Genomic DNA, 25,303 nt, shown 5'->3' with positions numbered 1-25,303 from the left:
GAAAGGCGCGTTGGAGTAGAGAAGTGCTCTCATCTGGGGCATGTCTGGAAAACCGTTCATTATATAAGAAAACAAGATGTGCTAATGTGCACTTTAGGGGTTTTCTGCAGGCTGTTGTTCAGGAGTTACACATGGCTGTTAATTTTATTTCTGTCTCCAAAACCATCTTTATAAATTCCTCACCCTTCTATCTTTAGCTACAGGGGTCTTTTGTTGCAAGATGTTTTGGGTATTCTTTGGGGGGAAAAAATGATGGTAAAACTAGGAATAAAATATACGAAGCATGTTAAGAATAGCCCCCCTTTCCGTGGCATTCTGCCTTCTGTTGCTGCTCTAAGGGAACTGAGGCAACTCACAACCTTTTCATACCCCAAAATGCAGGACACTCGAGAAAGTGCATTTGCACTTTCCTCCTTCTGCTACAATCCATCTGTGGAAAAAATTAGACTTTGGTTTCTATGTCATTTTCCTGTCACCACTCACAGGCACTTGATCACTAAGAGAAAGAAAAAAAAAATGGGTATAATAAAAGATAACAACCACAAGAGGAAAATTTACTGGCGAAAAGCAGCAGAGCAGGCAGAAGGCAGGGGGCAAACGTCCACTTTGCTCGCTTTGCAGTGAGGGGAACAGGCTTTCATCTCCTGTTGGGATCCGGTGCCCAGCAGTCCAGGTGATAGACAGAGACCAGTTTGGGCCAGGCTGGCTCCAGTGGCTGATGGTCTGGGGACTGGCTAGTGGGTGCAGATGAGGATTAGGAGATGCTCACATGCTCTGCTGGGCCAGCCTCATTCCCGAGGAAAACACCCTCCATGGAGCCATAGTGAGGGATGTCCCATCGCATCTCGCTGGCACGGTATCAGTCATGGCCTTAGACACAACATGCCATGAAGAACGAAGGAGCTGGTAATAACTGGGATCAGATGGGAGCTTTGCAGCTCAGCTTTCCACATATCACTCATTTGCACTGGCTTTTCTCAGCACAAAACCGAAACAAATACCTCATTAAGCACCAATTGTATAAAGGAGGTTGCAAGAACAGAGCCCTGACCAGCCCACCCTCATGCTGCTGGCTGCCTATGTCCCTTGTTAATGATGGACGGCCTCCCTAGGACTGGCCCACCATGGGGTGGCTTTCTGACCCTGCGCTTTCTCAGACACAGCCTGTTCACAGCCCAGCTCCTGCCTTAGCCGATGCACAAGTAAGCAAAGCTGTGCCGCCAAGGCTGGCCTGCAGCCTCTGCTATTTGGGCACTTCCACAACAACCTGACCGTGCCAGCTTGTAGTAAGAGCGGTTTCTGGGCCAAACGGCACACCAAACCTGCCTGATCCCTCCTTGCATGCTGTGTAAGTAGCACAGCATCTCCTACCTCCGTCTCCCCCCAAAATATGGGCACTTGCAGCTCAACAGCCATCTGAACCAAGCCTTGCTGAGGGTCTGAGCACAATCAATGCCTGGACGAGGGTGAGCACTGTGCTGTGCACACACCATGCCTTGCAGCAGCGGTGGCCTCCCGCCCAGGTCTCGGGGGCAGCGGCATCTATCTGGGATGTGGGAGGAACTAGCCACCTGTGAGGGGTGGTCGGTACCCCTGAGGTGAGCTCAGTCCTGCCTGGGACAGCAGGTTGGAGAGGCAGCTCCATTCGAGACGGAAGAGGGAGGCAGAGACGAGGGAGTGGGCTGCTGCAGGGAGCTGGTCGGTACCTTTTCTCCTTAACGCGCTCTGGGAACAGGGGGATGGGAGCGTCCCTGTTTCTCCCACAAACAAGGCCCCCACCACTGCTTTGTTCGGGAGGATTTTCTTTGAAGCAACCTTTTGTGTCACCCTCTCGCTCAGCCACGGCAGTGTGTCTGCTTTGTCCTGCCAGCTCAGCCATGGAGTGTTTACAAGCCTCCCTCACCCTTCCAGGCTGTGGTTCAGCTCCATTGACACTGAAGGCAACAGACTCCTCTCTCGGCGTGTGATGAATCAATTACTTCCTCTGACACTCTATTACTATAGCCCTTACATCTCCAGATTGCAGATGAAAAGACAGGCTGAGAAGGGGGACAGGGAAGGGGAGAGGTCTCCTGAGGTCTCCTTCAATTGAGTTATTGGACATCTGAAGAAATCCCCATCTGCCATATTTAAAGACACAGAGAGATGTTTTGCTCCTGAACGGCAGAAAAATCAGAGGGTTTTCACAAAAGAAAACCTAAGAAATCAAATGGGTCAAAAAACTTCAACAAGATGCAGTGAACACAGATCAATGGTGAGTCAGTCCCCTCTGCTGATGGAGATCCCAGACCTTGTTCCTGGCCATGATTATCAGCCAAACATCAGCATTACCAAAGGAACAACGTGTGAGAGCCAGGCATTACACCTTCCCTTTTCACTGCAAAATAACAATGTAAATGAAACCTCACATCAACAGAAGAGGAAGGAAGCTGAGCACATGCTTCAAACTCCTGTGCTGGCGGCAGGGGGGTCCTACTCCTTGTTGGACATCCGTCAACAACCCCAGCTCTGAGGGTTCCCTGGGGGTTTCTAATGCGTTGAGCACTTCCCATGCAAACACCCTGCACGCGGCATGGCCCCAGCGGGCACGGGGCTGAGCGCGGGGGCTCTCCCACTGCCAGCAGGCACGTGCTGCCTGTCTCAGCAAAGGGAGATCCCACCTCAAAAAACAGGGACGCACTCTTCTTCACGCTGACCACAGTATCTTCTGTACCTCTGCAAGAAGTGATGTTTGGGGCACCCACAGCACACACTGAGGGCAACTGCCCTGCCAGTTTCTGTGCTGTTTGTAACAGGACTAAGTCTTTGGCATGGGATTTCTGCTATCAGACCCCGCTGCATCAGGGTCTGCTTCTAGCAATTTATTAAACACTAATATCTCCATGTCTGACCCAGCGCTACTTTAAAACTATCACCATACTACTGGACTGAGATTGCTCAGCAATGCTGTACGTAGATCGCAATAATTCCTTGGGATTTGAGGGGGGAAACAGAACCACAAAAACCCCCAGGTTATTCGCTCTTTCTAACATTCTACTGATCTACTTGCTAAGCCAGCATAAGGAAGGCTTTCTATGGTGTGTTTGAACTGATATATCAAAGACAGTTGCTTAAAACATCCTAGCTGTGATTAGTAGACCATGACTGCTATTAACTTATATGGAATTCCAGGATCACCAGACTGTGGTTTGCAACATATTATTACATTGCCATTCAATGGTGGTGTGCAGACGCTTGATTTAAAGAAAAGGGAGAACTAGTCTCAGACTAAAAACTAACCTCCCCCAATTTTTTCAAATAAGCTCTGTGCTGAGCTCTGGCCAAAAGCAACCAGAAATTTCTTCTGTTTTCAGTCTGCTCTTCGCAGTCTGTTCTTTTTATTTTGCATTCATATTTAATTGCAGAATTCACACCCGGCCAGAAAAGGCTGGGAACGAACCAATCACTGTCTGCAGCGCTCTGACCTGCTCCTGCGTGATGCTGCTACGCGGCAGCCTTTGGAGGAGAGTGTGCAATGCACTGTTGCGATCTAGGCTGGGTTTTTTGCCTGCAGATGCCCAGGTCTTCTCATCTTTATAGGGCGAGGAATTTAAAGCGATTTGCCAAAGCAGGAACAGTAAATCGACAGCAGGGAAGGGGAAGAACCCAAATCTCACAACTCCCAGCCCTGATATTGCTGACGAGTCTGCCACTCCCCTGTTACAGCCTGACAATAGGGATGATATCCATTAAAAAGACTGCACGTAGCTAAGGCAAACAGTTGCTCATTAAAAGCCTAAACTAGTTCCTGTGGAAATCAAGGTAAAACCTCCTGCTGCCTTTACTGGGCTTTGCATCCCTCAGTGGCCAGAGAGGCTGAGTAAGAAGAGAGTACACCACCACTACCTCCTCCTCCTCTCTAGCAGGAAGGAGGGGGAGAGGTCTCTATCTCTAATGCTATTGTTCCCAGTGTCACCAGCTGGGCCTCAATTTGTCATCATGCCAACAGGAAACAAGGTGCAAAACCAGATCTGACTCCTACACACAGGATATTGGTGAGCCGGCGGGACATAGGAGACCCCAGGAGAGTGCCTTTGAGGCCATCATCTTCTGCAGAGCCTGGACTCGGCCTGTCCCTCCAGGGAGAGGGTCTTAGGAAGCACAGCCGTAGGCTGAGCAGCTCTGCGGATAGGCAGCAGAGAGGAGAGATGTGAACAACCTTGAACTGTTAACTCATGTACTGGTTGAACACCGTCACAGCTAACACATTCATTGACGTTTCATTTCGGAAAATAACCCGGGCTTGACGGGAATTATGAACCATATAGCGGATGCTGGACAGAGTTAAAAAACAGTAGAAGCTCATTTGAAGACAAGTTGAGCTGCAGTGTCATGTTACCCAGACTGAATTATTTCCTGTACGTTAGAAATGTTGCTTCTGGCTACCCATGCCACAAATGTATGAGCAAGTAAATGCCTTCCTTAACATCTCATCTTTGACTTCCCCTCTGCACAGTGCTGCAGGAGACACAGTCACTTCCCCTTGCATCCCAGCAAAGAACCTTCCCAAGCCCTGGCATTCTGTAGTGCTTCAAAAGTATTTCTCTTTTCTAAGCATTTTCCCAATCTCAAGATGAACTGCATTATTTCTAAAATGTTTACTAATAAGCTAATTATGCATACTTTTCAAAGCATTTACTAATTAGCTGTCCATAATTGCTGCCTTGTCTACTCTTAACCTTCGCCGGTGGAAGGATGGCTTCTTGCAATATTGTGCTCTTGTTTGAAGGAGATGGTCAAGAGCGCCAGGCTGGATACTGCAGCCACCAGCTGCCTGCCTGCCTGTGGGCACTGGGGCTGGCTGCAGCTCCCCCTGACACCTGAGCGAGGGAATTGGGCCAGCATCTCTGCTGCTCTCTAGGAAGGATGCAGAACTGTTTTGTTCCAGTGCCCAGCTTCCTGGAAGCACAGGAGAGGGCCATGCTGCCACAAGAGGCCTTCACTGGCTAGCTGAGCTCACATGCCTCACCCTTTGTACTGTGGCCCAGGAACACCAGCGCGTTACTGCCAGTGTCCCCTGGAAGGCAGCGCTCTGCGAGATGGGCACTGGGAGCATGTTGTCTTCCTTTACCAAACCTTGGTCCCCTCTGCCCTTCAGGCTGGGAGCAGGGGCATCTCCTGCCACGCCTGCTCGGTATCCAGCATACATCAGTTTGCTGAACTTCGTTCAACTCTCTTGGCACCACCGTGGCACTTACGAGGTGGTGACAAACACATAAATTTCCTCATTACAGTGGCCCCAGTTCCTGTTTCTGGAAACCCCCAGGACTTGACATGGGGAGCCAAAGGCAGGAGGAAGAGCCTGACTGCGCTGCTCTGGGCTGTCTCCAATTTGCCAGCTCCTGCACGGTTTTGGAACTGCGGGCCCCTGTCTCTGGAGACCTTCACCAGCATTTGGCATGTGCCACCAGAGGGGGCTGCGAGCCACGGCAACAGTCCCCCAAATCCTTACTAGGCAGGGATCCCACTGATCTCAATCCTGCTGCAGCATGCGTTAGAAAGGACTACAGAAAAACCCACTGGCGCAGTTTGATTATCAGTCAGGCTTTTTTAAAAAAAAATAAAAAAAATAACGTTCCTCTGGTGCAGATGTTATGACTCAGCTGAAAGGTCTTCTGCTTGCAGAGGGAGCCTGAGGCCATCCGCTGCAGTCTGGAGGGAGCGTGCCCCTGCCATGTGTGTACAGCAACGTCCCGGCACTCAACGGCAGCTCTGCCCAGCCTAATCCTCTGGCAGAGTCAGCCTGAGTGTGGCCGGGGATGGCAGAGTCAGTAGCCAATCTCGGGAGGGAGCTTTTAATGGTCCAAAGAGAAGCCCAGCAGTGGGAGGGAAGCACGAATGGAAAAGGTGGTTACAAATGTAGTGATTCACACAGAGCTGAGGTTTCTGACTTGGATTTTCCAAGCAAGTAGCGCAGACAGAACGGCGAAATGGCAATCAGGAAGGAGCGGGCAGCATGGCCACGTGGACTGTGTGAGTGGGGGGCCAGCCTCCCCTATTGCACGCCTATTGCAAAAGGTTCAGGTCACTCCTGGGATCACAGATAAACCCCGGCACACACAAGGCTGCCCAGCTACCACCATGCCATGCAGGGAGGGAGTAGAAAAATTTCACCACAGCAGTAGCAGTGTCCTCTTTTCCACTGGATACCACTTCCCTGTTCAGAGAGGAGATACTGACAGTGCGGGGTCGCAGTGTCCGAGCAACAGCTGCGCTTGCAGCACGGAGAGGAAGAAACAGCAAGCAGACGGGCTATTACAATTATTTCCGAATAGTTTGGCAGGTCTCTTATCGGAGCATCAAACTTCCCTTTTGACTCTGCCATTACTGCTGTGGCCCCACGGCTGCAGGACAGTGCGATCAGCAGCCCGGGTCCCATCCTCCCTGTCACAGCGTGCCCACCCTCCCGCAACAGGGATCCCTGCTGTGCTGGCGCACAAGAGCCATAATGGCAGGAGGAGGCCAATTTTCTTAACCTGAAGTGCCTTCCCAAAGTAAGGCACTTACTTACTCAGAGCATGGGTGAAGCACAGAGACAGAGAGAAATATGTTCTGGGGCTTCAATTACACCCAATTACTCCTTTCATAATGGTGATGGTGGGAGTGCAGTTACTTCTTAATGCAGCTGGACACAGCTGAAAAATAGAAGCCCAGATGTGCCTCCAGAAAAACAATAGCAACAATCAGCACCGAGCAGCCGCCCCTGGCTACCATCTCCGAGCTCCATCCCCATCTGATGCTCCCGCCTCCGTGCAGCGAGGGCCGGCTGCCGAAGCCGCTGTCGGCAGCCTGCTCTCACTGCTCCGGCGTCCGGGCAGCAGCAGGTACGCAGGCCCTTTCCGGCCAGCTGCCCGGCAAGGGGAAATCACTGACCTTTCCGCAGAGGTCCCCAGGGTGCCAGGCACTGTACAAAACACAGGAGGAAACACCTCCCGTCCCAAAGGGAAATCTAAAACTGACACAAGGAAGGCCAGAAAGAACACAGTAAAACTAAAAAGACTTTTGCAGATATTTTTGTAGGCCTTAGAATGGGTTTTAGGAATGTAAATGTTATGCTTTATGAGGGAGAAACTTTAGCCTAATAAGGTAAAATGAGAAGTCGAAGGAAGAAGTGACAGACGAAGGGGTTATGGTGTTTACCTCTGGCAGCTGGAAGCACAGACTGGCCCCGCTCCCGCTCCGATAGCTGCCAGGTAGCAATACCAGAGTAGAGGGAACCCTGCCTGCCCAGAGACAGGGTGCCACAGTGGGGTTCATCAGCCTGTCACCTTTGTGTGAATATGCTCTATTATTAATGATCAGATGTCAAAAGAAGGGCTCTGCCCTGGACTATATTTCTTTGATGTTGAACTCCTGCTCCTGTTAAGGTTCCCACCTGCAGCTGCAATGAGGCCTTTGCTTCTTCATAAAATACCCTCTGATGCTCACATGAGATTTATTACTAGTTCGTCACCTATTAGTACTGCTTAATGCCCAAGCATTACACAGTGTTAATAATTGTCTCCTTCTGCTAGGTCACTTGAAAAAATTTAAAAGAATCTCCCTCCTATCATTTTCTTTCAGGCACTGTTTATCATGCACTGCTTTCACTTGTTTGGTTATGCTTTCTGTAAAGCACTGTTCATGAAGTTCTTTCAAATCCACGCCTTTGCAGTGCTGGCTCTGGGGAGCAGGCACCCAAAGTCAGCTTGGCTCCCAGCTCATACGTGTGGCCAGCAGAAGCCCAAGTGCACTGTGGATGAACCCTGTTTCACTTGCACACAGGTGGCAGCTGAGGGGATAGAGATGCAGGCAAACTTCACTTTCAGGAGACGTTTGATGTTAATACCTGGTTTCTAGAGAGCAATGTTGCCGCAGGAGCTGAGCTGAATCAGAGACCCTGACAAATCCTCCATTCATGCCCCACATGGACCAAAACCCTCCAACTCAAACCTTTCTGCTTTAACTAAAGGCTCCCTTGTGCATGTACATGCAGAAAGGGAAAGGGCGAGACCACGTAGCAGCTCCTCAGAAGATCTGCAACAGCAAAGTAGAAAGCAGCAAAGGGACATCATCTCCAACGCTCAGGCAGCCCCTCCAGCACACACCACTTGCAGCTCAGGACCAGACCGCGCCCTCTCACAGGCAGCCAAACATGGCAAGAGTTGTCCAAAGTGCTCAGAGCTAAAACTGACAGCTTCCTACACATGGAGGAAAAGCCAGGTGCCCATGGGGGTTGCTGGCTCTCTGACCAAATTGGCTTTGCTTGCCCAAGACCTTGGAGAGGCAGAAGCTGGAGTCCCTCCTGCCCAGGCTCAACCCCTGCCCTGCCCAATACATACTACATACTCTGCAGACTGCAAATATAGGCCTATAAAGCTTTTATTACTGTGAATTTGGGGCAACTGGATTACCTATGAGAAGGCTATACAGTTCAGCCTGTACAAGCAATAACAAAATCTGACAGCAACCATCATTCTCACGCGCGCTGCCGAGGCCTTGGTGTATTCATCTATGCCCACATTAAGCCTTTCTCTACCTTTTCCCCCCCTCTCTAAACACAGGCCTGATCCTGCAAAGCTCTAAACGCCTTGCACACACAGTGACTTCAGGGAGAGTTCATGGTGCTCGAAGCCTTATTAGCCCAAGCTTTATCTATAGGGGGTGATGAGATCCCCAGTGACATCAATCAGCACACCTTCATTAGAGTTAGAGGAGGTACACTGATTTATGGTAGCTAAGGATCCAGCTCTACACTTCATAACCTTCAGTACATCATCAAACCCATGCTGAATTCTTTGTTCTCCACAGGACTGATTCTACAGCCCCATAAATGCTTCCCCTGTCCCTCTGTCCTTTTTGAAAACAGAGTTCCCCTCTCCATATATAACCCCCTTTTAATCAACAGGACCAGCGTGTCTGGCAAGACTGCTGTGTCAGGCCTGTTTTAGGAGACCCCAAGCTCCTTCACAGCTCAGGCATCCCCGTAGCTGGCTGTGGATTCCAGATTAAACACACAGGTTTATACGTCTGCTGAGACCATGTTATTAACTCAGCCCTTTATGGTGCCCTTTGATGCCATTAATTATTCTTTACTAGCTGTTAATTGTTTTTCCCGGACATCTAGTTTCCGAGTCCCTTCTTAGAAGAAAAGAGGAAAAAAAAGCAAAGCAAACCAAACTAAACCCCCAGTTTACCAAACGCAGCAGAATAAGCACTGTGGAGAGTCAGATCCAGCCCAAACAGCTCAGGCCCGCCAAGCCCCCAGCCTCACGTGGCCCAAGCCTGAGTCTCCAGCCCTAGGGCACTCTCTGCCATATCACTGCCTAGTTACACTCCAGGAAATTGCTCTGCTCTCCCAGCACGGTTTAAAAGGACAGGGAGGCCACTTTAACACAGAAAAACAAGCTGCCTTTGAACCAAAGTCAAAATAGGCTGAAAGCCAGCTTGCTCTTGCTTTCAGGTGATATCAGGCTGAGTTAAGAACCACCAGTCCAATCCAGAGTCAGCTCATCTTATGTGTCCAAAGCAGCATCTTATAACCATCCAGTTGGTAGAGGCACACTTTCCCCTGAAAGGCAACGAGACGCAGGGCTACAGGGACTCAGGACGATGCGTGCTTTCACGTGCTAGGCAAAAGTGGGAAGAGGAGGTGACTATGTACTAGAGAGGAAAAGGAAGGCTCTTACTTGCAGTCATGCTTTTCGATTTCGAAGTGAGGGTTGAAGTTGAGGATAATCTTCTGGTTGGATTCAGGGGCGTAGATGACCCACTCGCAGTTCTGGTGGGAGGGGTAGTCATTGGGGTACCCCGGGGAGGTGATGTACCCGGCATCCTTGGAGTTCAGGCGGCCCCCGCACGGCTGAGCTGCGGAGACACAGAAGGGAAAAAGGCATTGAAATGGGTTCTGGACATCAGCCACGCAGAGTCGGTCCCTTTGGGCCACTGCTAGGGGTGGTCTGATAAAGGCCATTCTCCCGGCTGTTGACATCCATTTAGTACTCTAATATTTCATATTAATCTTTGGGCAAGAGCAATTATTCTACACAACAAACCTACTCCTTTTCCCCTCCACCTCCTGCCACACATACATACCACATTTCACACAGACCAGAGAAGAGAAATAAATGCTCTTGCCGAGGCAATTACGGAGCCATAAAGTAAGAGACAGATTGATATCAGATCATTTGGAGCCGCCTCATTTTATCCCTTCTTTTGCCTCCTTAGCAAGCTGCTCTGTGGCAGTCTCCCACAGCTGCCTCAGGAGACACCAAAGTTTGGACGCATACAACCCTTGATCCAGCTGCAGGAGTGCAGAAAGCTTTGCTGCACCCAAGGAAGGAAACCGAGGCACAGCAGGGCTGATGGCAAGCCCAGACCCGCCGGTGGCAGACCTGAGGACAGCGTCCAGCCCTCCTGGCCCCCGTCCACAGCCCCACGACAGCCCTTTTCCACTCGTTGTGCTCTCCCTCCCCAACCACGCCTGCCCCCACTACCCCATCTCGGCAGATTGGCCTCCTGCCTCCCAAAACCTTTCAAGCTAACCCAGCCGTTGGAACTGCAGACATGGATAATCAGCAGTGGCGGTTTTGTGGGGCTAGCCCGCAAATGGCTGGCAACAGCTGCGTGGTGAGTGGAGGAAGCACTCTCAGCTTTGGGTTAGAACAGGCCCTGGAGGGTGATTTCATCTTCAAAAAAACATTTAATCTCATGAACGCTGCAAATCAAATTTATTATTGCATTACTTGCTGGGAGGAAAATCTGCATCACAGGGTCAATTGATAACGCACTACAAATCCCAACAAAGTCCCTTTCTCCATGGGCCCCCTACCACGTGCCACCCTCCCCTGCCACCAGCCCGTCCCAGCGCCACAGCCCCACAGGCTGACACAGCTGCCCTTGGTAGACAGCATTGCCTCCTTACACCCAGCAAAATGGACAAAAACAGCAAAATGGGTAAAACTCAGCAAAGCCCAGGTCCCTCCACAGGGCAGGCTGGCCATAATAGAGGGTGACCCTGATCCATGTTGTAGAAAGGCTTACCCCTCCCTGACAATAAGCAATGGGGTACAACATAGGATACAAACCTTCGTGGGTTGTCCCCACTGTGGGGCTGTCCCCACAGCCTCCCCTCAGTCCCAGAGAGCTCTGATCCCACAGAAGGGTGCAGGTGGGCTGTCCTAGGGCCCAGATGTGCACACCTTGGGATGGGGACAGAGGCACATCCCGTGCCTCAAAGGGCGTTGAGGCACAGGACATCACCCTTGGTGCAGGACAGTAACCACATGTCCCATGCCCCATGGGCTCTCCGAGCCAAAGATCTCCCCACTGCCCTGGTCCTGAGGGTTGTCCCTGTCCCTCCCACAGTGGCACTCGTTGCAAAGCCCCAGGACCACCCAGGAGAAGTAAAGCCTGTGGGCTCAACCCCGTGCCGCAGGTCTGGCTCTGTCCCTCTGCCATGGGGCCCACCAGGTCCCAGGGGTGTGTGTCCCCTGCCAGGTTGTCACAAGCCTGCCTGCTCTCAGTGAGGACATCCCAGCCCTCCTTCAAACTGCCCTCTTGTCACAGCCAACGCAAGCAGCTGGAGCGAAGCAGGACCCCTTGGTGGCAATGCTTCCTGGAAAAAAGCACTTTGAATAAACAACCTGCTGCCTGCACCCTGTCTGCACACTACCTGCACGCTGCCTGCAGAAAATGCACGTGCCCTGTGCAGGAACAAGGACAACAGGAGGGCTCTTCATGGGGGAGCAATGCTTCCTCCGCCATGAAAAAGCACTATGTCAGCTTCCTCCGTATTTTTCATGCCCTCTAACACATTAATTCTTCAAAATAACTTTCTTCTCACATACCCAAAGGCATCTCTGCAGCCTTCTCTTTTTTTCTTAAAATAATCCTGTTAGTATCCTGAAAAATATGAGGGGAAAAATCGCAACACCACCACAGAAGAGCTGAGAATATTCAAAAACATCTGGTTTTGTTCCACAGGAGAGCTTGCTCAACACACAAACATTTACAAACCTATGTTCTTGCACAAATCTCTTCTCTCAGCAAGGCATATTTGCCCACACACGTGTCTATGTGGGTTTGAGGGGAGAGAGAGAGAAAAAGAGAGACATTCACGTGGAAGGAAGAAATTCACGGACTTGTTGACATCAACGTACAAATAGACGTGTAATTCACACTTCACTCATGTACGCACTTTCACACCTTCTCATAAAAATTCACACCTCGTTTGCACACATGTCCACCCCCTCCAGCAAAGAGAAATATTCAAGCTGCAGATTATTTTTCTTGGAAAGGGCAAAGTCTCGAAGCAATGAAAATACAGTCAATACTTCCACACCTCGTCATCCCCTCCCCGTCTCTCCAGCTTTCACACACATGCTACCCGCTAGGCTGATACCACCAACATCACCCAGCACTCAGAAGTTGCTAGCCCCTTACTCGCGCCGGATACTATGAATACTCTGTGAGCTGTTGCAACTCAACCAGTTGGAGGGGAACTGCAATGTGAACAGGGGCGTCAGCTCCAGCTTGCTCCTGCTCTTCCCTGACAAATGAACTCAGGAGCAGAAACCCAGGTTTGCCCTGATCTCAAAACCTCTCCCTTGCCCTGCAAGGCCATCGCAGGTCAGCGGGACTGAGCTAAGGAAATCCCTGGGCTTGATCCTGATTTCAGGTCAGTTTGGTGCCCAAGTCAAACTGCTGGTGGCAGTGAGGACAGCCTGAGTGAGAGGGCCTGGAGCCCAGCTCTCTGTGACTGTGGTCTCTGCAGCAAAACAGGACAAGCAGGCAAAACCACTGAGCAGACAGGAGAACAGCCACATCCCTCAGGTGTTCAGATACCACCAGGAAAATTTCACCATCTTTCTGCAGCAGAAAAAGCCTTCCGCCCACAGAAGACTTATCTGTGTCTCTCAGAGGAATGGATTTTGCCCTTGCATTCATCCCTCCCCAAGAAGGTCCAGAGAAATGAAGGGGGCTGCTTCAGTGCAGCGCTGCCTTGTCCACACGCAGCACCAGGCCATGTGATGGGCAATAGCGTACCAGGGAAATAGGGTCTTCTTAGAGTTATCTGAAAAAGCAAAATGACTTCAATATCTTTGTAATTGTTCTGTTGGGCTTCTTCTCTTCTGATTCACTGGTATCTAGCAGATAAACACCCACAACAACAACAAAAAATCTATCACTGTGCCCACTGACAGGCAAAGGCTTTGCCTTAGCAGACATGCCAAGCACTGGCTTTCTGTATAAAATCAGGCCTGTTTTGTACACAGTAGAGGGTCAGGCTTCTATATAAATGTGTCTTTTCAAACTGATGCAAACCGTGCAAAAATAAAAAAAAAAAAAGAAAAAAGGTGAGCGGCATGGCTACTGCCCAGGCTGCGTGCTTTGGAAGTGAGACGTGCTCCACAGCTAATGGGCTCTGGCAGCTTTTGCCAGCCCTGAATTCACTTAATAAAATTAAAATTAAATTCTGAAGTTTAAGCCAAGTCTGCCAGGTGCGTGGGACATCCCGTTGCTCAGTAAGCAAAACGCAGGCATTGAAAGCAAACTGTTGGGGCCCCAGCCAGCTTGCAGGATGGAGGGGCCAGTGGAGCACTGTGCCAATGGCAAGGCCACAGGAGAGCAGCCGGGCTCTTCAACAGCTACAGAGGTCGGCACTCGCCAGCATGTTGGAGCAGGCTATGTTCAGGATGGGAAATCCCCAGATCCCCTCCTTCGTTACTGTCCACCACATGACTTATGCTATCCCAGCAATCCTCTCCTTGCAGGACCACCCAACAGGGGAACTACACAAGAGGATGACAAACAAGCCATAGGGACGGGAAAGGAAGACCTGGAGAAGCTCACGAGGGCAGATTCCTGCAAACGCCACAACGTACAGCTGGCAACTGCAAAGCTTCCATGGAGATGGGTATCTGCAGCTGAGCTCCTCACCCTTTTCGAGGGGCAGACCCCTCTTTCCCTGCCCTGACCCGCTGGAGACATCCAGGCTGATGAAGTCTCCCCCTGCCTGCAACAAGCAATCATCACTCAGGGGACCCAAAAATAACAGCCAGGCCCCAGGAACCTCCACCCACATTTGGGGTTTTTCAGCTCTGCAGTTCATCAGCACATGCTGAAACCTTAGGCCAGGAGCAGAGCATTCTCCTACTTGAATTTCCTGCCGATTAAACCCCTCTGGATTTCCCTCACCCCAGGAGAGCAGGGCTCACTGTTATTATTGGACCTTCAACACAGAAACTAAAGCCAACTCTGCCTGTTACAAAAATAATCATCACCAGAGAGGCCCATTTCACAACAAACACACATACTACAGCCTCTCAGAGCCTGTAGCGTCCAGCAGAAAACTATCACGTGTTTTGATCTGCTGGGTTCAGTTTACTTTAGGGATGTAATTCAGGGCTGCGCAGAAAATTTAAGACCTTCTTGTTGCCTTAGAGGCAAGCAGCAGCAGCAGCATTGGTGTCTGTGCTGCTCAGAAAGAAAGAGCAGCCTTTGAGGGCAGCAAAGGAGGAAGGGAGAGAGATCCCAGGATCCCACAGCGGAGGGGTGCATCGCCTGGCCTTGTCACTTATTTCTCTTCTTCTCACGAGGCCCTCACAGCCCAGCTCCACACTCTCATCCAACCACCACAGAAAATTTCTGCGTCCCGGCATTCAGAGCTGGGCAGAGGAGATTTGCCCTGCCAACCTTCCAACAGCACAGCAAAATACGGGTCCTGGCACGCACGACCTACTGCTCTCAGAGCTGCTGAACTTAGTGCGAGCCTTTGTGCAGCAAACCCTGCGTTTCAGTCCCTTTAGAGTCAAACAGCTCTTTGAGAAGCAAAGTTTTTCAAGGTCCATGTGCGTCCAAGCATTTTGCCAAACCCTGGCACAGAGGGGAGAAACAGATTTCGTCTGCTGAGGATTCATTACCGTTAATGGTCATCCTGCCTCATTACCCAGGCTCTGGGCCTGGGGGAGAGTCTGGGAATGGCTAACGTGGCAGGGGCTCTCCCCTCAAACTGTACGGCACAACGCTCACATCAGGCAGGAACACAAATGCGAACTCTCAGATTTAAATGATACAGCTTAGCCATTGGCCAAGGAGAGAGACATAGTGCAGAGGAAGCTAATAAGATTAGATATTTTATCCCCAGTAGCATAGATCATTTTAGCAGAAGCGTGTTTGCTTTGGATTGCGAGATAAAGCTTCAAAGGCTTCCTGAACAAATTAATGGACAAACACACCCAAACACCACAAAGCACTTCCACGCACATTTCATCCCAGAGCGGTACCCACATCCACCTCTTGGGATTTCACACAACCAGGGAAAGTCCCCTGAACGTTTCAGCGTGGGCTTTTACCAGTTTAACTAAAATTTCACTTAAAAATAGAGGCACAGCAGAGCAGAATTTAAAGACTGCTTCTGTGGTCTGAACTAGGATTTTGTCTGATTCAAAGTGTCTCAAGCCTGTCACAAGACAGGCTCATAAAAACACTGTCTGGGCTTAAGCAAGAGAGGAACGCGCCAATCCATCAGTTGAGGAATGCAGCCGTTTGACCACTTCCTAAGGCAACCGGGGAGGGATGCAATATATTCACTTTATAGCGCTGGACAGCAGTGGAGGGGAGCACCGGAAAGCTCAGCAAATGGAACATTTTAGCTGTGAGCCTTTGCAAAAACGGATCATTTTAAATTATTTTTAAATAAGAAGGGAGTGTTGGAGGGCGGAAGAAAGAGGAGATTTGGAGGTTTCTGATACCTGCGCTTTCTTTGCCATGTTAATCCACAGAAGAATTAAGTGGAAACCTGAAATAGAGACCTACTCAAGCTTCACTACGGAAAATGAGAGGGCCAAATCCTGCATGCAAATCCAGGTAATTTGCTTTGAAATCACTGGAGTTCAGCTGATTTCCACACCTGCAGTTCTGGATAGCCTCCTTCCGGGGGTGGCATATCTTTGTACCACTTGAGTCAGTGAAAACCTTGAGCTTTAAATGTTGCCACTTTGGGGTGCTGGTGGTTCCTCCCCCCACTCGCCACCCCCCGCCTTGAATCTTTGATGAGATTTCATATCCTGGTTTTACATGGTGCCACCTCCACTAACTTTGTTATTTGTCATCTTATATCACAGGCAAATGCAATTCCAATAGGGCAACTGGATTAATAGTGTTAAGTCTTTATATAGATATGCACACACACAATCCTCCCGGCTTGCCTGTGAATGTAATCGGTGGGTCTGGAATTACAACTCCCGGCTACTCCGGTAATCATTCAGGAGAGCGTGTGAGTGTGTGTGTGCACGTGCAAGGCAGGGGCATAATTGCATATTGAACTTGCAGGAATCACGCCTGTTTCTCCTGCCTCTGTGTTAGGCTTCCAAGGGTTTTAAGTCTCGTGGAAACACACCGCCATCTCCCAGGAACAGGTGGCAGCTTCAGGAGATCTTCAAGCTGCAGATCGGGCAGTTTCTGAGGAAACCTTGCCGGTACTGCAGGCTGGGAAACAGAGACTCAGGGAAGCTTGAAGGCTCAGAGTAGAAGCAGGAATAAGGCAGAGGCTTCCTGCATGGCAGCCTGCCACCCTACCTATAGGCTACACTAGGAAATAATATGAGGATGAAACAATTTGCTGAGCCACCCTTGTGAATGCTATCAAGAACAGGCTCGTTTGAGGGCCACAGAGAAAAAGCGAGAGACATTTCTAATTCCACACATTAAAGAGCGAGCCATGGATTCACCTAGGATTCCTCTCTAAAGAGCTTCAGGCTTGATGAAAGGTGTTCAATGCCTCTGAAATACTAATTAGCATTGTTATTACGACAAATTCAAGAAGAAAAAAAGCCTATCTTGTCTCTCATCTCCCCTTGTGCCCTCCCAGCTCCCTCACACCTTTCGAGCCCATCTGTCACAGTCCGTTCTTCATAAAAACTGAATCTTGGCTTTCCCCACCGGGCAATGGCAGTTTATTCCTGCCTCTTCCCAAAGCGTCTGGCAGAGCTTCGCCGAATCCCACACGACCCCTGGCTCAGCCCTCCCTTCCAAGGGCCCTGTTGGAGCCGCAGAGCAAAAGCCGGTGCCTTGTCAGTGGGCAGCCCCATGGATGGGATGGAAGGGGAGGGGATGGGAGGAGAAGCAGCCCCTCCGGAGCCCCCCGGGAAGAGGCCCCACGGCAGCTCCCTCCGCACACGCTGCCGAGCAGCAGCGGCTTCAGCCTTTATGACGGCTTGCTCAAATCCAGCTACTGCTGAGCCTCACTGCTAGCGCTGAAGTTATTACACATTCTGGCGAGTGTCTTAAACACATTGTTTCCTGCTGAGCACATATTCAGCGGTCAAACAGAAAGAGAGGAAAGCAGGAGCAAGCCTGGGGGTGTGCATGAGGGAGAAAGTTGCCAAGGGGCTGTGGGAGCATGCGGGGAAGGGAAGGATGCAGGACCGTGTGTGTGTGTGTGTGTGTGTGTGTGTGTGTGTGTGTGTGTGTGTCGCAGGCAGCAAGGTGGGGGGGACCAGAGGGGCTCTATGCAAAAGAGAAGAGGTAGAGATTTGTGTGCTTGTGAGGAGAAAGGAGGAACCAGGGAGACAGTAAGCGTGTGCATACGTGTCTACATACAACAAGGGGTTGGGGTTTTCCTCCCTCCTCTCCCCACAGGCACCCCCTGAAAAACAGGGTCCAAAGCAGCCTTTGAACAAAATGTAAGCAGAGTGAAAGGACAGCGTCTTTTTGGCTTCACCATCTTCCTAGAAGGGACACAGAGAAAGGCAGGCATTCAAGCCCCACACAGAGAGCACTTCACAGCTAGGGGTGACCCACCAGAACAGCTGGGGCAGATGTCTTGCCTTTGTCTCAAATGCATGGGGAGAAATCAGGGCAGGTTTCAAAGACCCAGAGCCCAGCACTTCATCTCTGGGGCCCGTTTTCTTTGACTTGTCAAGTATGAAGAGGGGGAGAAGCATTCAGACAGAGTCTCTGCAGCCATCCATCCCTGCAAGTACTACTTCGGGCTACTCTGCATGCCAACCCGCTGCTTGTACCCCTTTCCCCAATCTGTTTGGGAAGAGGCTGCCTCACCAAGGCTGCGGTCAGGGCCCTGGCCCCCCAGCATTACCCTAGCTGTCCTCCCCCATGCAATCCACAGGCACCACTTGCACGTAGAAAGGGTTACAGATACGAGTTGTGATTTTGAGTGTTTGGCCCTGTGCCTGCTGACCTCGTGCTGACAAACCTCTCCTCCGTGTCTGCGCTTGTGTCTTTTCACTGCACAGGCATCAAGCCTGGCTCAGGATTCGGCCTTCTGAGACTGCGATTTGGCTCAGGCAGGGAGAAGGCTGACCCTTTGATTCTGAGTAAGATTAAAACCATGCTACTGTAGCGCTAAGCCGTGTGCAACACTGCTAGCAACAGCCCTGATTTATGTTGTTGCTAGTATTGCGGTTTCCACCAGGGTGTAGACAGGGATTTCGAAAATAGCCCAGCTACCTCTTTGTCTGTGTGTGTATTATAATTAGAAATGTGTCAAAGGGCTGTTACGGAGTGAGGGTAGAGCTGGAAACGTTCACACCCCGCTTCTGCCCCCACCTCCGTGCCGACACCATCAGCTCCAGCTTGGGTGTGTGCAAGCACATCAGCTCTCCACACTTCCCGGATTAGACAACTGTATTTCCGAGACCCCATGGGGAGACGGTGGCGGTGACTTCACCACACAATGGAGAGCAAGTTTAGCAGCTTCCAGTTTGCTCTCAAGTTGCTGCAATCTGCCCCCACCATCGTGGCTAAATGCAGACTTTTTCTATTTCGATTTCAGATAGGATCACGGGTCTCCGATATAGACGATTTATTTTCCTAGCGCAGCTGTTCTGTCAGAGGTCATATAATTTGGCAGCAATCCCAGTGCTTAAAAATTAATTTTTCCTTATTAATACAACTGGGGGTCCCATAGGATAGGATCCCAGCCTTATCTGAACCTGACAGCTTCCTAAACCCCATGAAGGATACTTTCTCCTTTCAGGCTATCATCTGCGATACAAGGCCACCACGTCCTGGAGTTCAGTGGCACTGGAAGTTTCTGCTAAGAAACAAACCCACCCACCTGCCTGGAGCAGCACACTGCTGGGACAGGGAGCGCTGCCTTCTCCAGCCCAGCAAAGTGAGTTGCTTTCTCATTTTAACCTTTTAGGCCATTCACGAGGTACCAAACACAGAGTAAATGTGGAGAAGGGGTCTGGGGGTGGGGGGGGAAGGAATAGGGCAGGGAGATGGGAAGCACCTCCATAAAGCCCCCAGGACCAGTATGCCTGCCTGTCACTTCAGACACCACACACCGTGATTTTTCTGCAGCAGAAAAGTTAGGAAAACAAAATGCAGCATCCTAACCTGGGTCAGAGCCCCCCACTGAGCTTGTATCAGTCGTTTTCGGTGATGCTCCTGACAACTGTCTGACTTCTAGGCTAAAAAAGCTTTTGTTCCCAGTAAGAGCTGAGTTAACAGCACAACGGGCAAAAGGCATTACGCTCAAGGCTTGCGTGGGTGTGTGTGTGTGCATGTTTGTATGTGTGTGGCGGTGTGCCTGCTTGGCAGCAATTTGTTTTGGTCCCTCTCCCCACCTTGCTCCATCTCCTCAGTCATTACTGAAAATACTGGCTTTTAAGCAAAGTATTTGGAAGGCTTCAAGAGTGAGCTTTGCTTGGAGCTGCATAAACATCATCTGAATGGCTCAGTACTTGGGTCACTCAAATCTGTTACTTTCTTACTTGATTGCTTTTTACGGGAAGATGAAAAACACACAGACATCCAGCAGCCTTCAGATTTATCTTCCAGGGTCTCCCACCCACTCCCCTCCGTGGTTATCTCAGGGTTTGCTTGGTTACATACAAATTGGCAGCTGCACTGTTTATCTCTTACTGTAGAAATATTGCACGAGGGTTTTTTCCATGTAGATTATCATATTATTGTCTATTAAAAACATCTCCCCTCTCTACTAACCTCCCTTAGGGAACCTTAAGAGGGACTTTCATAATGGGGGAAGGCTTTCAGATACACCAGACTGAAACATAAATCCATCTACCTCTGGCATGTTTTTCTTACTAGGCTGGCTATTTTACTGGAGCTGAGCATAGCCTGATTGAGGTTTGCGTCCTGTTACCCCGTACCTTTCCTCACTGGGCTAGCCATAAAGTCATTTGGCTGGGTTTGCAGCACCACAACAACATCTCAGCAAACAGCCGCTGGTGTCAGCTGCAGAGAGACAACTTCCTTGCTGGCTCCAACACCATGTGATGCTCTGCTTAGCCGGGAAAACCCTGCGTTCAAATAAACATTTCTTACAGCGACTGAATGGCCTCAGAGACACGGTTGGCTCATAAACCCCTTCCCAGTTAGAAGTCCTGATCCCGAGCCCATTCACGGATAGAAGGAGGTACAAACACAGGCACAGGCACACAGTCGGGCTCTGCAGCCACAGGGATTGCAGCCAGGCTGGCCAGTGCACCCTCAGGAGCCAGCCTCAGGTTACAGCCCGATCTGCCTCAGCACAATACCCGCTCCAGGATACCAGACACTGCCTCTGCAACAGGGACCATCTGAAAAGACTGTCGCACTTGGCAGGGGCCTCCCAGGACCTTGCCCTTTCTCTTCACCCCATCGAGTGCCTATTCATTTGTTTTCCTATTTGAACAAAAGATGGGATTGTTGTTTTTTTCTTTCCTTTATAACCATAAGGAAGGAGGCGATGCCAACCGGCAACTGAATGTACACGAAGCATGTTTGCTGGGAACGTCTGTGCTTCGCTGCTGCAAAAAAAGAGGGACTTTCTCAGGCGGCAGAGACTCTCCCCTTTCAAAGGGGTAGCTGGTGGCCGTGCTGCCCGAGGGAGGGGGAAGGCAGGGACCAACACACATCATGCCTCGCCATCCAACGCTGCCTGGATCAGACCGTGGCTCAGGACCTTGTGTCCCCACAGGCTGTCCCAGGCATGTCCCAAGGCCCCGGCTAACAGGAAGGGAAACCCACAGCTCAGCAGCTGCTGGCTTGGTACCACCATCCTACCAGGCAGCTCCCGGGTTGCTGACCGCAGAAGGAGCCCAAAGAGAGCGGTTGACGGCTGGATGAGGCATACCCTTTTCCCCCAGTGACTGCTCCAGGTGGGGACCCTGCTGCCCCCACCAGCCAGACTCAGAGCCAGTGGCCGGGGAGCACAGGGCCCGGCCTCAGCCCGCCCTTGCCCCTCTCCTGTCCCCAACGCAAACACCGGGGCTTCATCCCAGCGCCTCCTGACAGCCCAGCCTAGCTCTTCAGCGAAGACCAGAAAAACACACTCACACCCCAAAACCTGCCACGAACCCGCCATGTCCCGGGACACCCCGGCGTTCGTAAAGTAAGTGCGGGTCCCGCAGGTACCGCGGGCAGGCTTTCCCGGGGGGCTGCCCGGAGGCTGCCTCCCACGGGCGGGTGCCGCCACCGCCGCAAGCCTCGCCTGCTCCCAGCACCGCCCTGCACGGCTGCCTGCTCCCTGCCAGATGATTTTAATTTCTCACCTAAAGTTTCCCGAGATTGTGAGCGGGCACGGAGCCGCGGGCATCCGGATGCGGGTGTCCGTGATGCGGCTGGTCCCTAACCGCCTCCCCTCCCTTTCCCCGTGCCTCCCCCCCAAAAAACAGCACGCAACTTTCCAATGCGGCTCCTCGCCCCTTCACGCCGGGCGATGGGAGCTGCGCGGCTACACCCGCTGAGCGCCTTGCCGGGGGGGCCGCCCCATCCCCGCCTCGCCACAAGCACCAACCCCCCCCAAAACCCGTACTGCGAAAGCTGCGCGGCGCCGCCGATCCCTCACTTATTCCCTTATGCGATGCCCCAGGCCGGGCAAAGCCCCTGTGCGTGTACCCGGGACCGCGCACGGGCACCCGAAAGTTGGGCGGGCGGGGAGGGCTCCCTCGCCCATGCGTGGCCGAGGGCATCCCCCGCCCTGGCGGGCGCCTTACCTGTCTCCGCCGTGCCTCCGGAGCCGGGCAAGCACAGCCCTAGAAATCCCCACGCGAGAAGAAACGTATCCATCCTTCGGAAGAATTTTTTTTTAAAAAATAATAATAATAATAAAAAAAAATAAAATACAACACCCGAGGCGGCGGGGCCGGGTTTCCCCTCCCTGCCCCGGGAGCGCCGCGTGGGCGCCCCACGCGTGAGAGGCACCGGCGGGTCTCAGCGGGGGCCGGCGGCCTCCCCCGGGCCGGGGCTGCGGTGCCGGCGGAGCGCCTGTCCCCTAGGGCGACCCGCGGGGCCGGCGCCTCGGCATCCCCCGGGGCGCGGTGGTGGCAGCGGCGGCGGTGGCGGTGCGGGCTGGGGCGCCGTCTGCGCCTCCTCTCCCTCCCCGCCGGCGCCTCGCAGCCTTTTCAGGCAGGGCGGCATGTGGCTGTCAGCGCCGAGCGCCGGCGCCGCCCCCCGCACCCGCGCACCGCCCCCTCGGGGCTCCCGCGCCCGCGCACCGCCCTCAGCGGGGCGGTGCGCGGGCGCGGGGCGGTGCGCGGGGAAACGCGGAGGCTCCCGCAGCGCTGGGACGATGGTGAGGGATGGGGGGGTGGGAGGCAGCGCGGTGCGCGGAGCGGTTCCGCGGTGCCCGGCGCATCCCCGGCTGCGCCGCCTTCCCCGAGCGCTCCCCGGGCTGGCAGCTCAAACAAGGAATCAAAAATAAAAAAAAAAAAAACCAAGAAAAAAAAACCCAAACCAAACCCCAACCCGATGGAAATAATTGCAAAAGAGCAGGGCTGCGCGAAAGGGGAGACACGCAGAAATTGTCAGATGGGGGAGCATCAGGACAAGGATTGTCCCTGCTCCTGGGTTTCCTGCCGCTGCCGGCCGAGATCCAGAAGCGGCGTGCCTCGGCCGGAGCCGCCGTGCCACAGCGGGAGGGTTTACTCCCGTGTTTGTGGTGTAAAGGCTGCTTTAAGGGACGAACGCAAAAGCTCTGCGGGACCGCACCGCAGTTGGCTTCCATGCTCCCAACCAGTTTTCATGACTATGCTCTTTAAAAACGCCAGCCGAGAGCAGTGTTCACATAGTTCACCTTAAGAGTGCTCAGAAAGTTTGTTGTCTGTGTCCCCGAGAAGGCGAGGAGTCCCTGCCTGGGTCAGAACCACCGGGACCTCGCATTTACTTGCCGTTTAAATTCACAGACCACAACAGGCTTAAAAACTGGCGCCTGGCAAACTGGAGCTAACTCGCACCTCCATCCTGTTCGAGAGACGAAATTTCAAAGCACACAAGTAAAATGAGCCCTAAAACCCTGCACCAAAAAGCTACTTAAAACCAAATTATTCATGTTGTTGATCAGTCTCTGGATCATAGATTCCAATTTCCAAATATACAGTAGACAAAGGGATTGAAATTATGTTATCTCAGTTTCTTTAAGTTGGTAATTAGTGAAGAGATACTGGCATGTGGCAGAAGTGAGATACATCATTGTGTGGGTGAGAGGGAAAGTACGAACGTTTCACTGGTATTCATTTAGGGTGATGAGACTAATTATTTTGTACTCTGCTGTCTATCAGTTACGAGTAGCATCACCAGCTCACGTCAATGAAATCACAATGCCAACCTGTTTGAGCGCATTGACACAACACGAACGCACTGAGTTCCTCCGAGGCCAGTGGAAGTTCATTGACAGCAACAGATTTGGCCTGACAGATAGATCTGATATTTCAGCCGTTACCCTGAGGGCTGTAGCATCCCTCTCCCTTCTGTGTGTTTTGATACCTGATTTTGCATGTTCTGTGGCTCAAATGTGCTCCACCACCTGTCGAAGTCAAGGCAAAGCCAGTGGCAACTGAGTCTACTGCCTTATTTATTGTATTTTGATGTGGAATTATGCAACTATTATTTACTACTTGCTTATAGTTAGACTACTATCAAGCTAGCAAAGTGTGATATTTTGTGTATATAAATAGCCCTCACAGACCATAACACAGATATTGGAGCATAATATAAACCCACAGCATGAATCATTCCTCTCTTGAGATGTGCTTGGAAAAGAAAGAGGTTACCAAACCCTAATCAGACATAGCCCCATCTCACACACACCATACAGCACAGGGGCAAATTTCCTCCCATTACATTCAGTCAGAGTTTCCTCTGGTTAAGGTCAATAGAAGAGGGCAAACATGACCTTCAACTGATATCAGCTCTGATCTGCTACTGAGTGAAGAGAAGATAACCCTAGGAAAAAAAATGGTGATGGGAAATGAAGTTACCTGCTGCTCCACAGAGGCTTCTCTCAGCTGCTTTGGAATAGCTCTCCCCAAATCCAGCCCTGTGTTCAGTGTCAGATCTCAGGTCTCCTCTCCACAACATGCCGCTGTCAGGAAAGGAAAGGCACAACTGAAATACCAGGCAGTGCTACTGCAGTTTCAACCACTGCAGGTGTTCAGGACAGGATGACAACCAAGCTGGTGACACCTGCTAGTCCAACTCAGGTACAAAAGAGTTGAAAAATACTTCTTTTGGGAGCATTTAAGACCCAGATCCTCTTTCAGGTGAAGGAACTGAGCACAAGGTGAAGCTATTCACCTTGAACTTACCTCTGCCTGTTTACAGGGGCAGCTGCTGCTGCTGTGAGCGTTGCTCCTCGCCCCAAGCAAGGCTGGACCTCATCAGCTCTCCATGCCGGCGAAGTCCCGCTTCTGCCAAAGGGCTCAGGGCTCTGGCTCTCTGTTCAGTCCTCCTGTGGGTATTTAAAACCCATGAGTAAGCACTCGCCAAACCCATCGGGAACTGCAGCATTTTTCCATATTTGTATGTCAGAAACATCCACAAAACCTCACAGAAAATGAGATAATATGTAATTTAATGGAACTGTAATATTTAATGTACCATCTGCATTAAATTTGGTTGAAAGAATTTTGCAGCCCAAGCGTTAGTCAGATGTGATGCAGTGAAATTTCCCCCATCTCTCTCCTCTCCTCCAGCAGAAAGCCTTCGTCTCCTCAAACACTGCCCAGCTCCCTGCTGCCGACCCGAAGGCCCGCACACCCAGGGTTTTCCCTGGCACTCTTCATCTCTGCTCTTCTCTTCCCTCTAATTGCAGCTCCTTTTCCACACTGATCATACAGCCTCATTTATTTGCAATCACAGCTTCCACTTTCTAAATGAGTCCTTCTCACCCCATGAACTGACCATCAGGAGGTGTCTGTAAAGCAGGAAACCCACCAGCTTTTCCTTAGAGCCTTTCTCAATCCTGATTTAAAAGAAAATAAAATTAAAACCAAGGCGTCATGTATTCCTGTAACCTTCTCTGGGCTCCAGAGTA

The 25,303-nt window shown here is 51.3% G+C and overlaps 1 protein-coding gene across 6 annotated transcripts in view; it reads right to left on the bottom strand.

Annotated features, from left to right (window-relative positions):
• NRP2 (neuropilin 2) overlaps positions 1–22,405 on the bottom strand; it is an 89,677-nt gene extending 67,272 nt beyond the window's left edge. For all 6 annotated transcript variants that reach the window (XM_063340490.1, XM_063340492.1, XM_063340491.1 and 3 more), the window contains exons 1-2: positions 21,987–22,405; positions 9,708–9,885 (exon numbers count right to left, since the gene is read on the bottom strand). In XM_063340490.1, the coding sequence (XP_063196560.1) occupies positions 9,708–9,885; positions 21,987–22,059 (251 nt within the window). In that variant the 5' untranslated portion in view covers positions 22,060–22,405. The remainder of the gene's footprint in view (positions 1–9,707; positions 9,886–21,986) is intronic.
• Between the last annotated feature and the right edge of the window lie 2,898 nt (positions 22,406–25,303).

The sequence above is a fragment of the Chroicocephalus ridibundus genome, chromosome 7 (assembly GCF_963924245.1).
Source record: "Chroicocephalus ridibundus chromosome 7, bChrRid1.1, whole genome shotgun sequence".
Taxonomy (NCBI): domain Eukaryota; kingdom Metazoa; phylum Chordata; class Aves; order Charadriiformes; family Laridae; genus Chroicocephalus; species Chroicocephalus ridibundus.
This window is presented reverse-complemented; position numbering and strand designations above follow the sequence as displayed.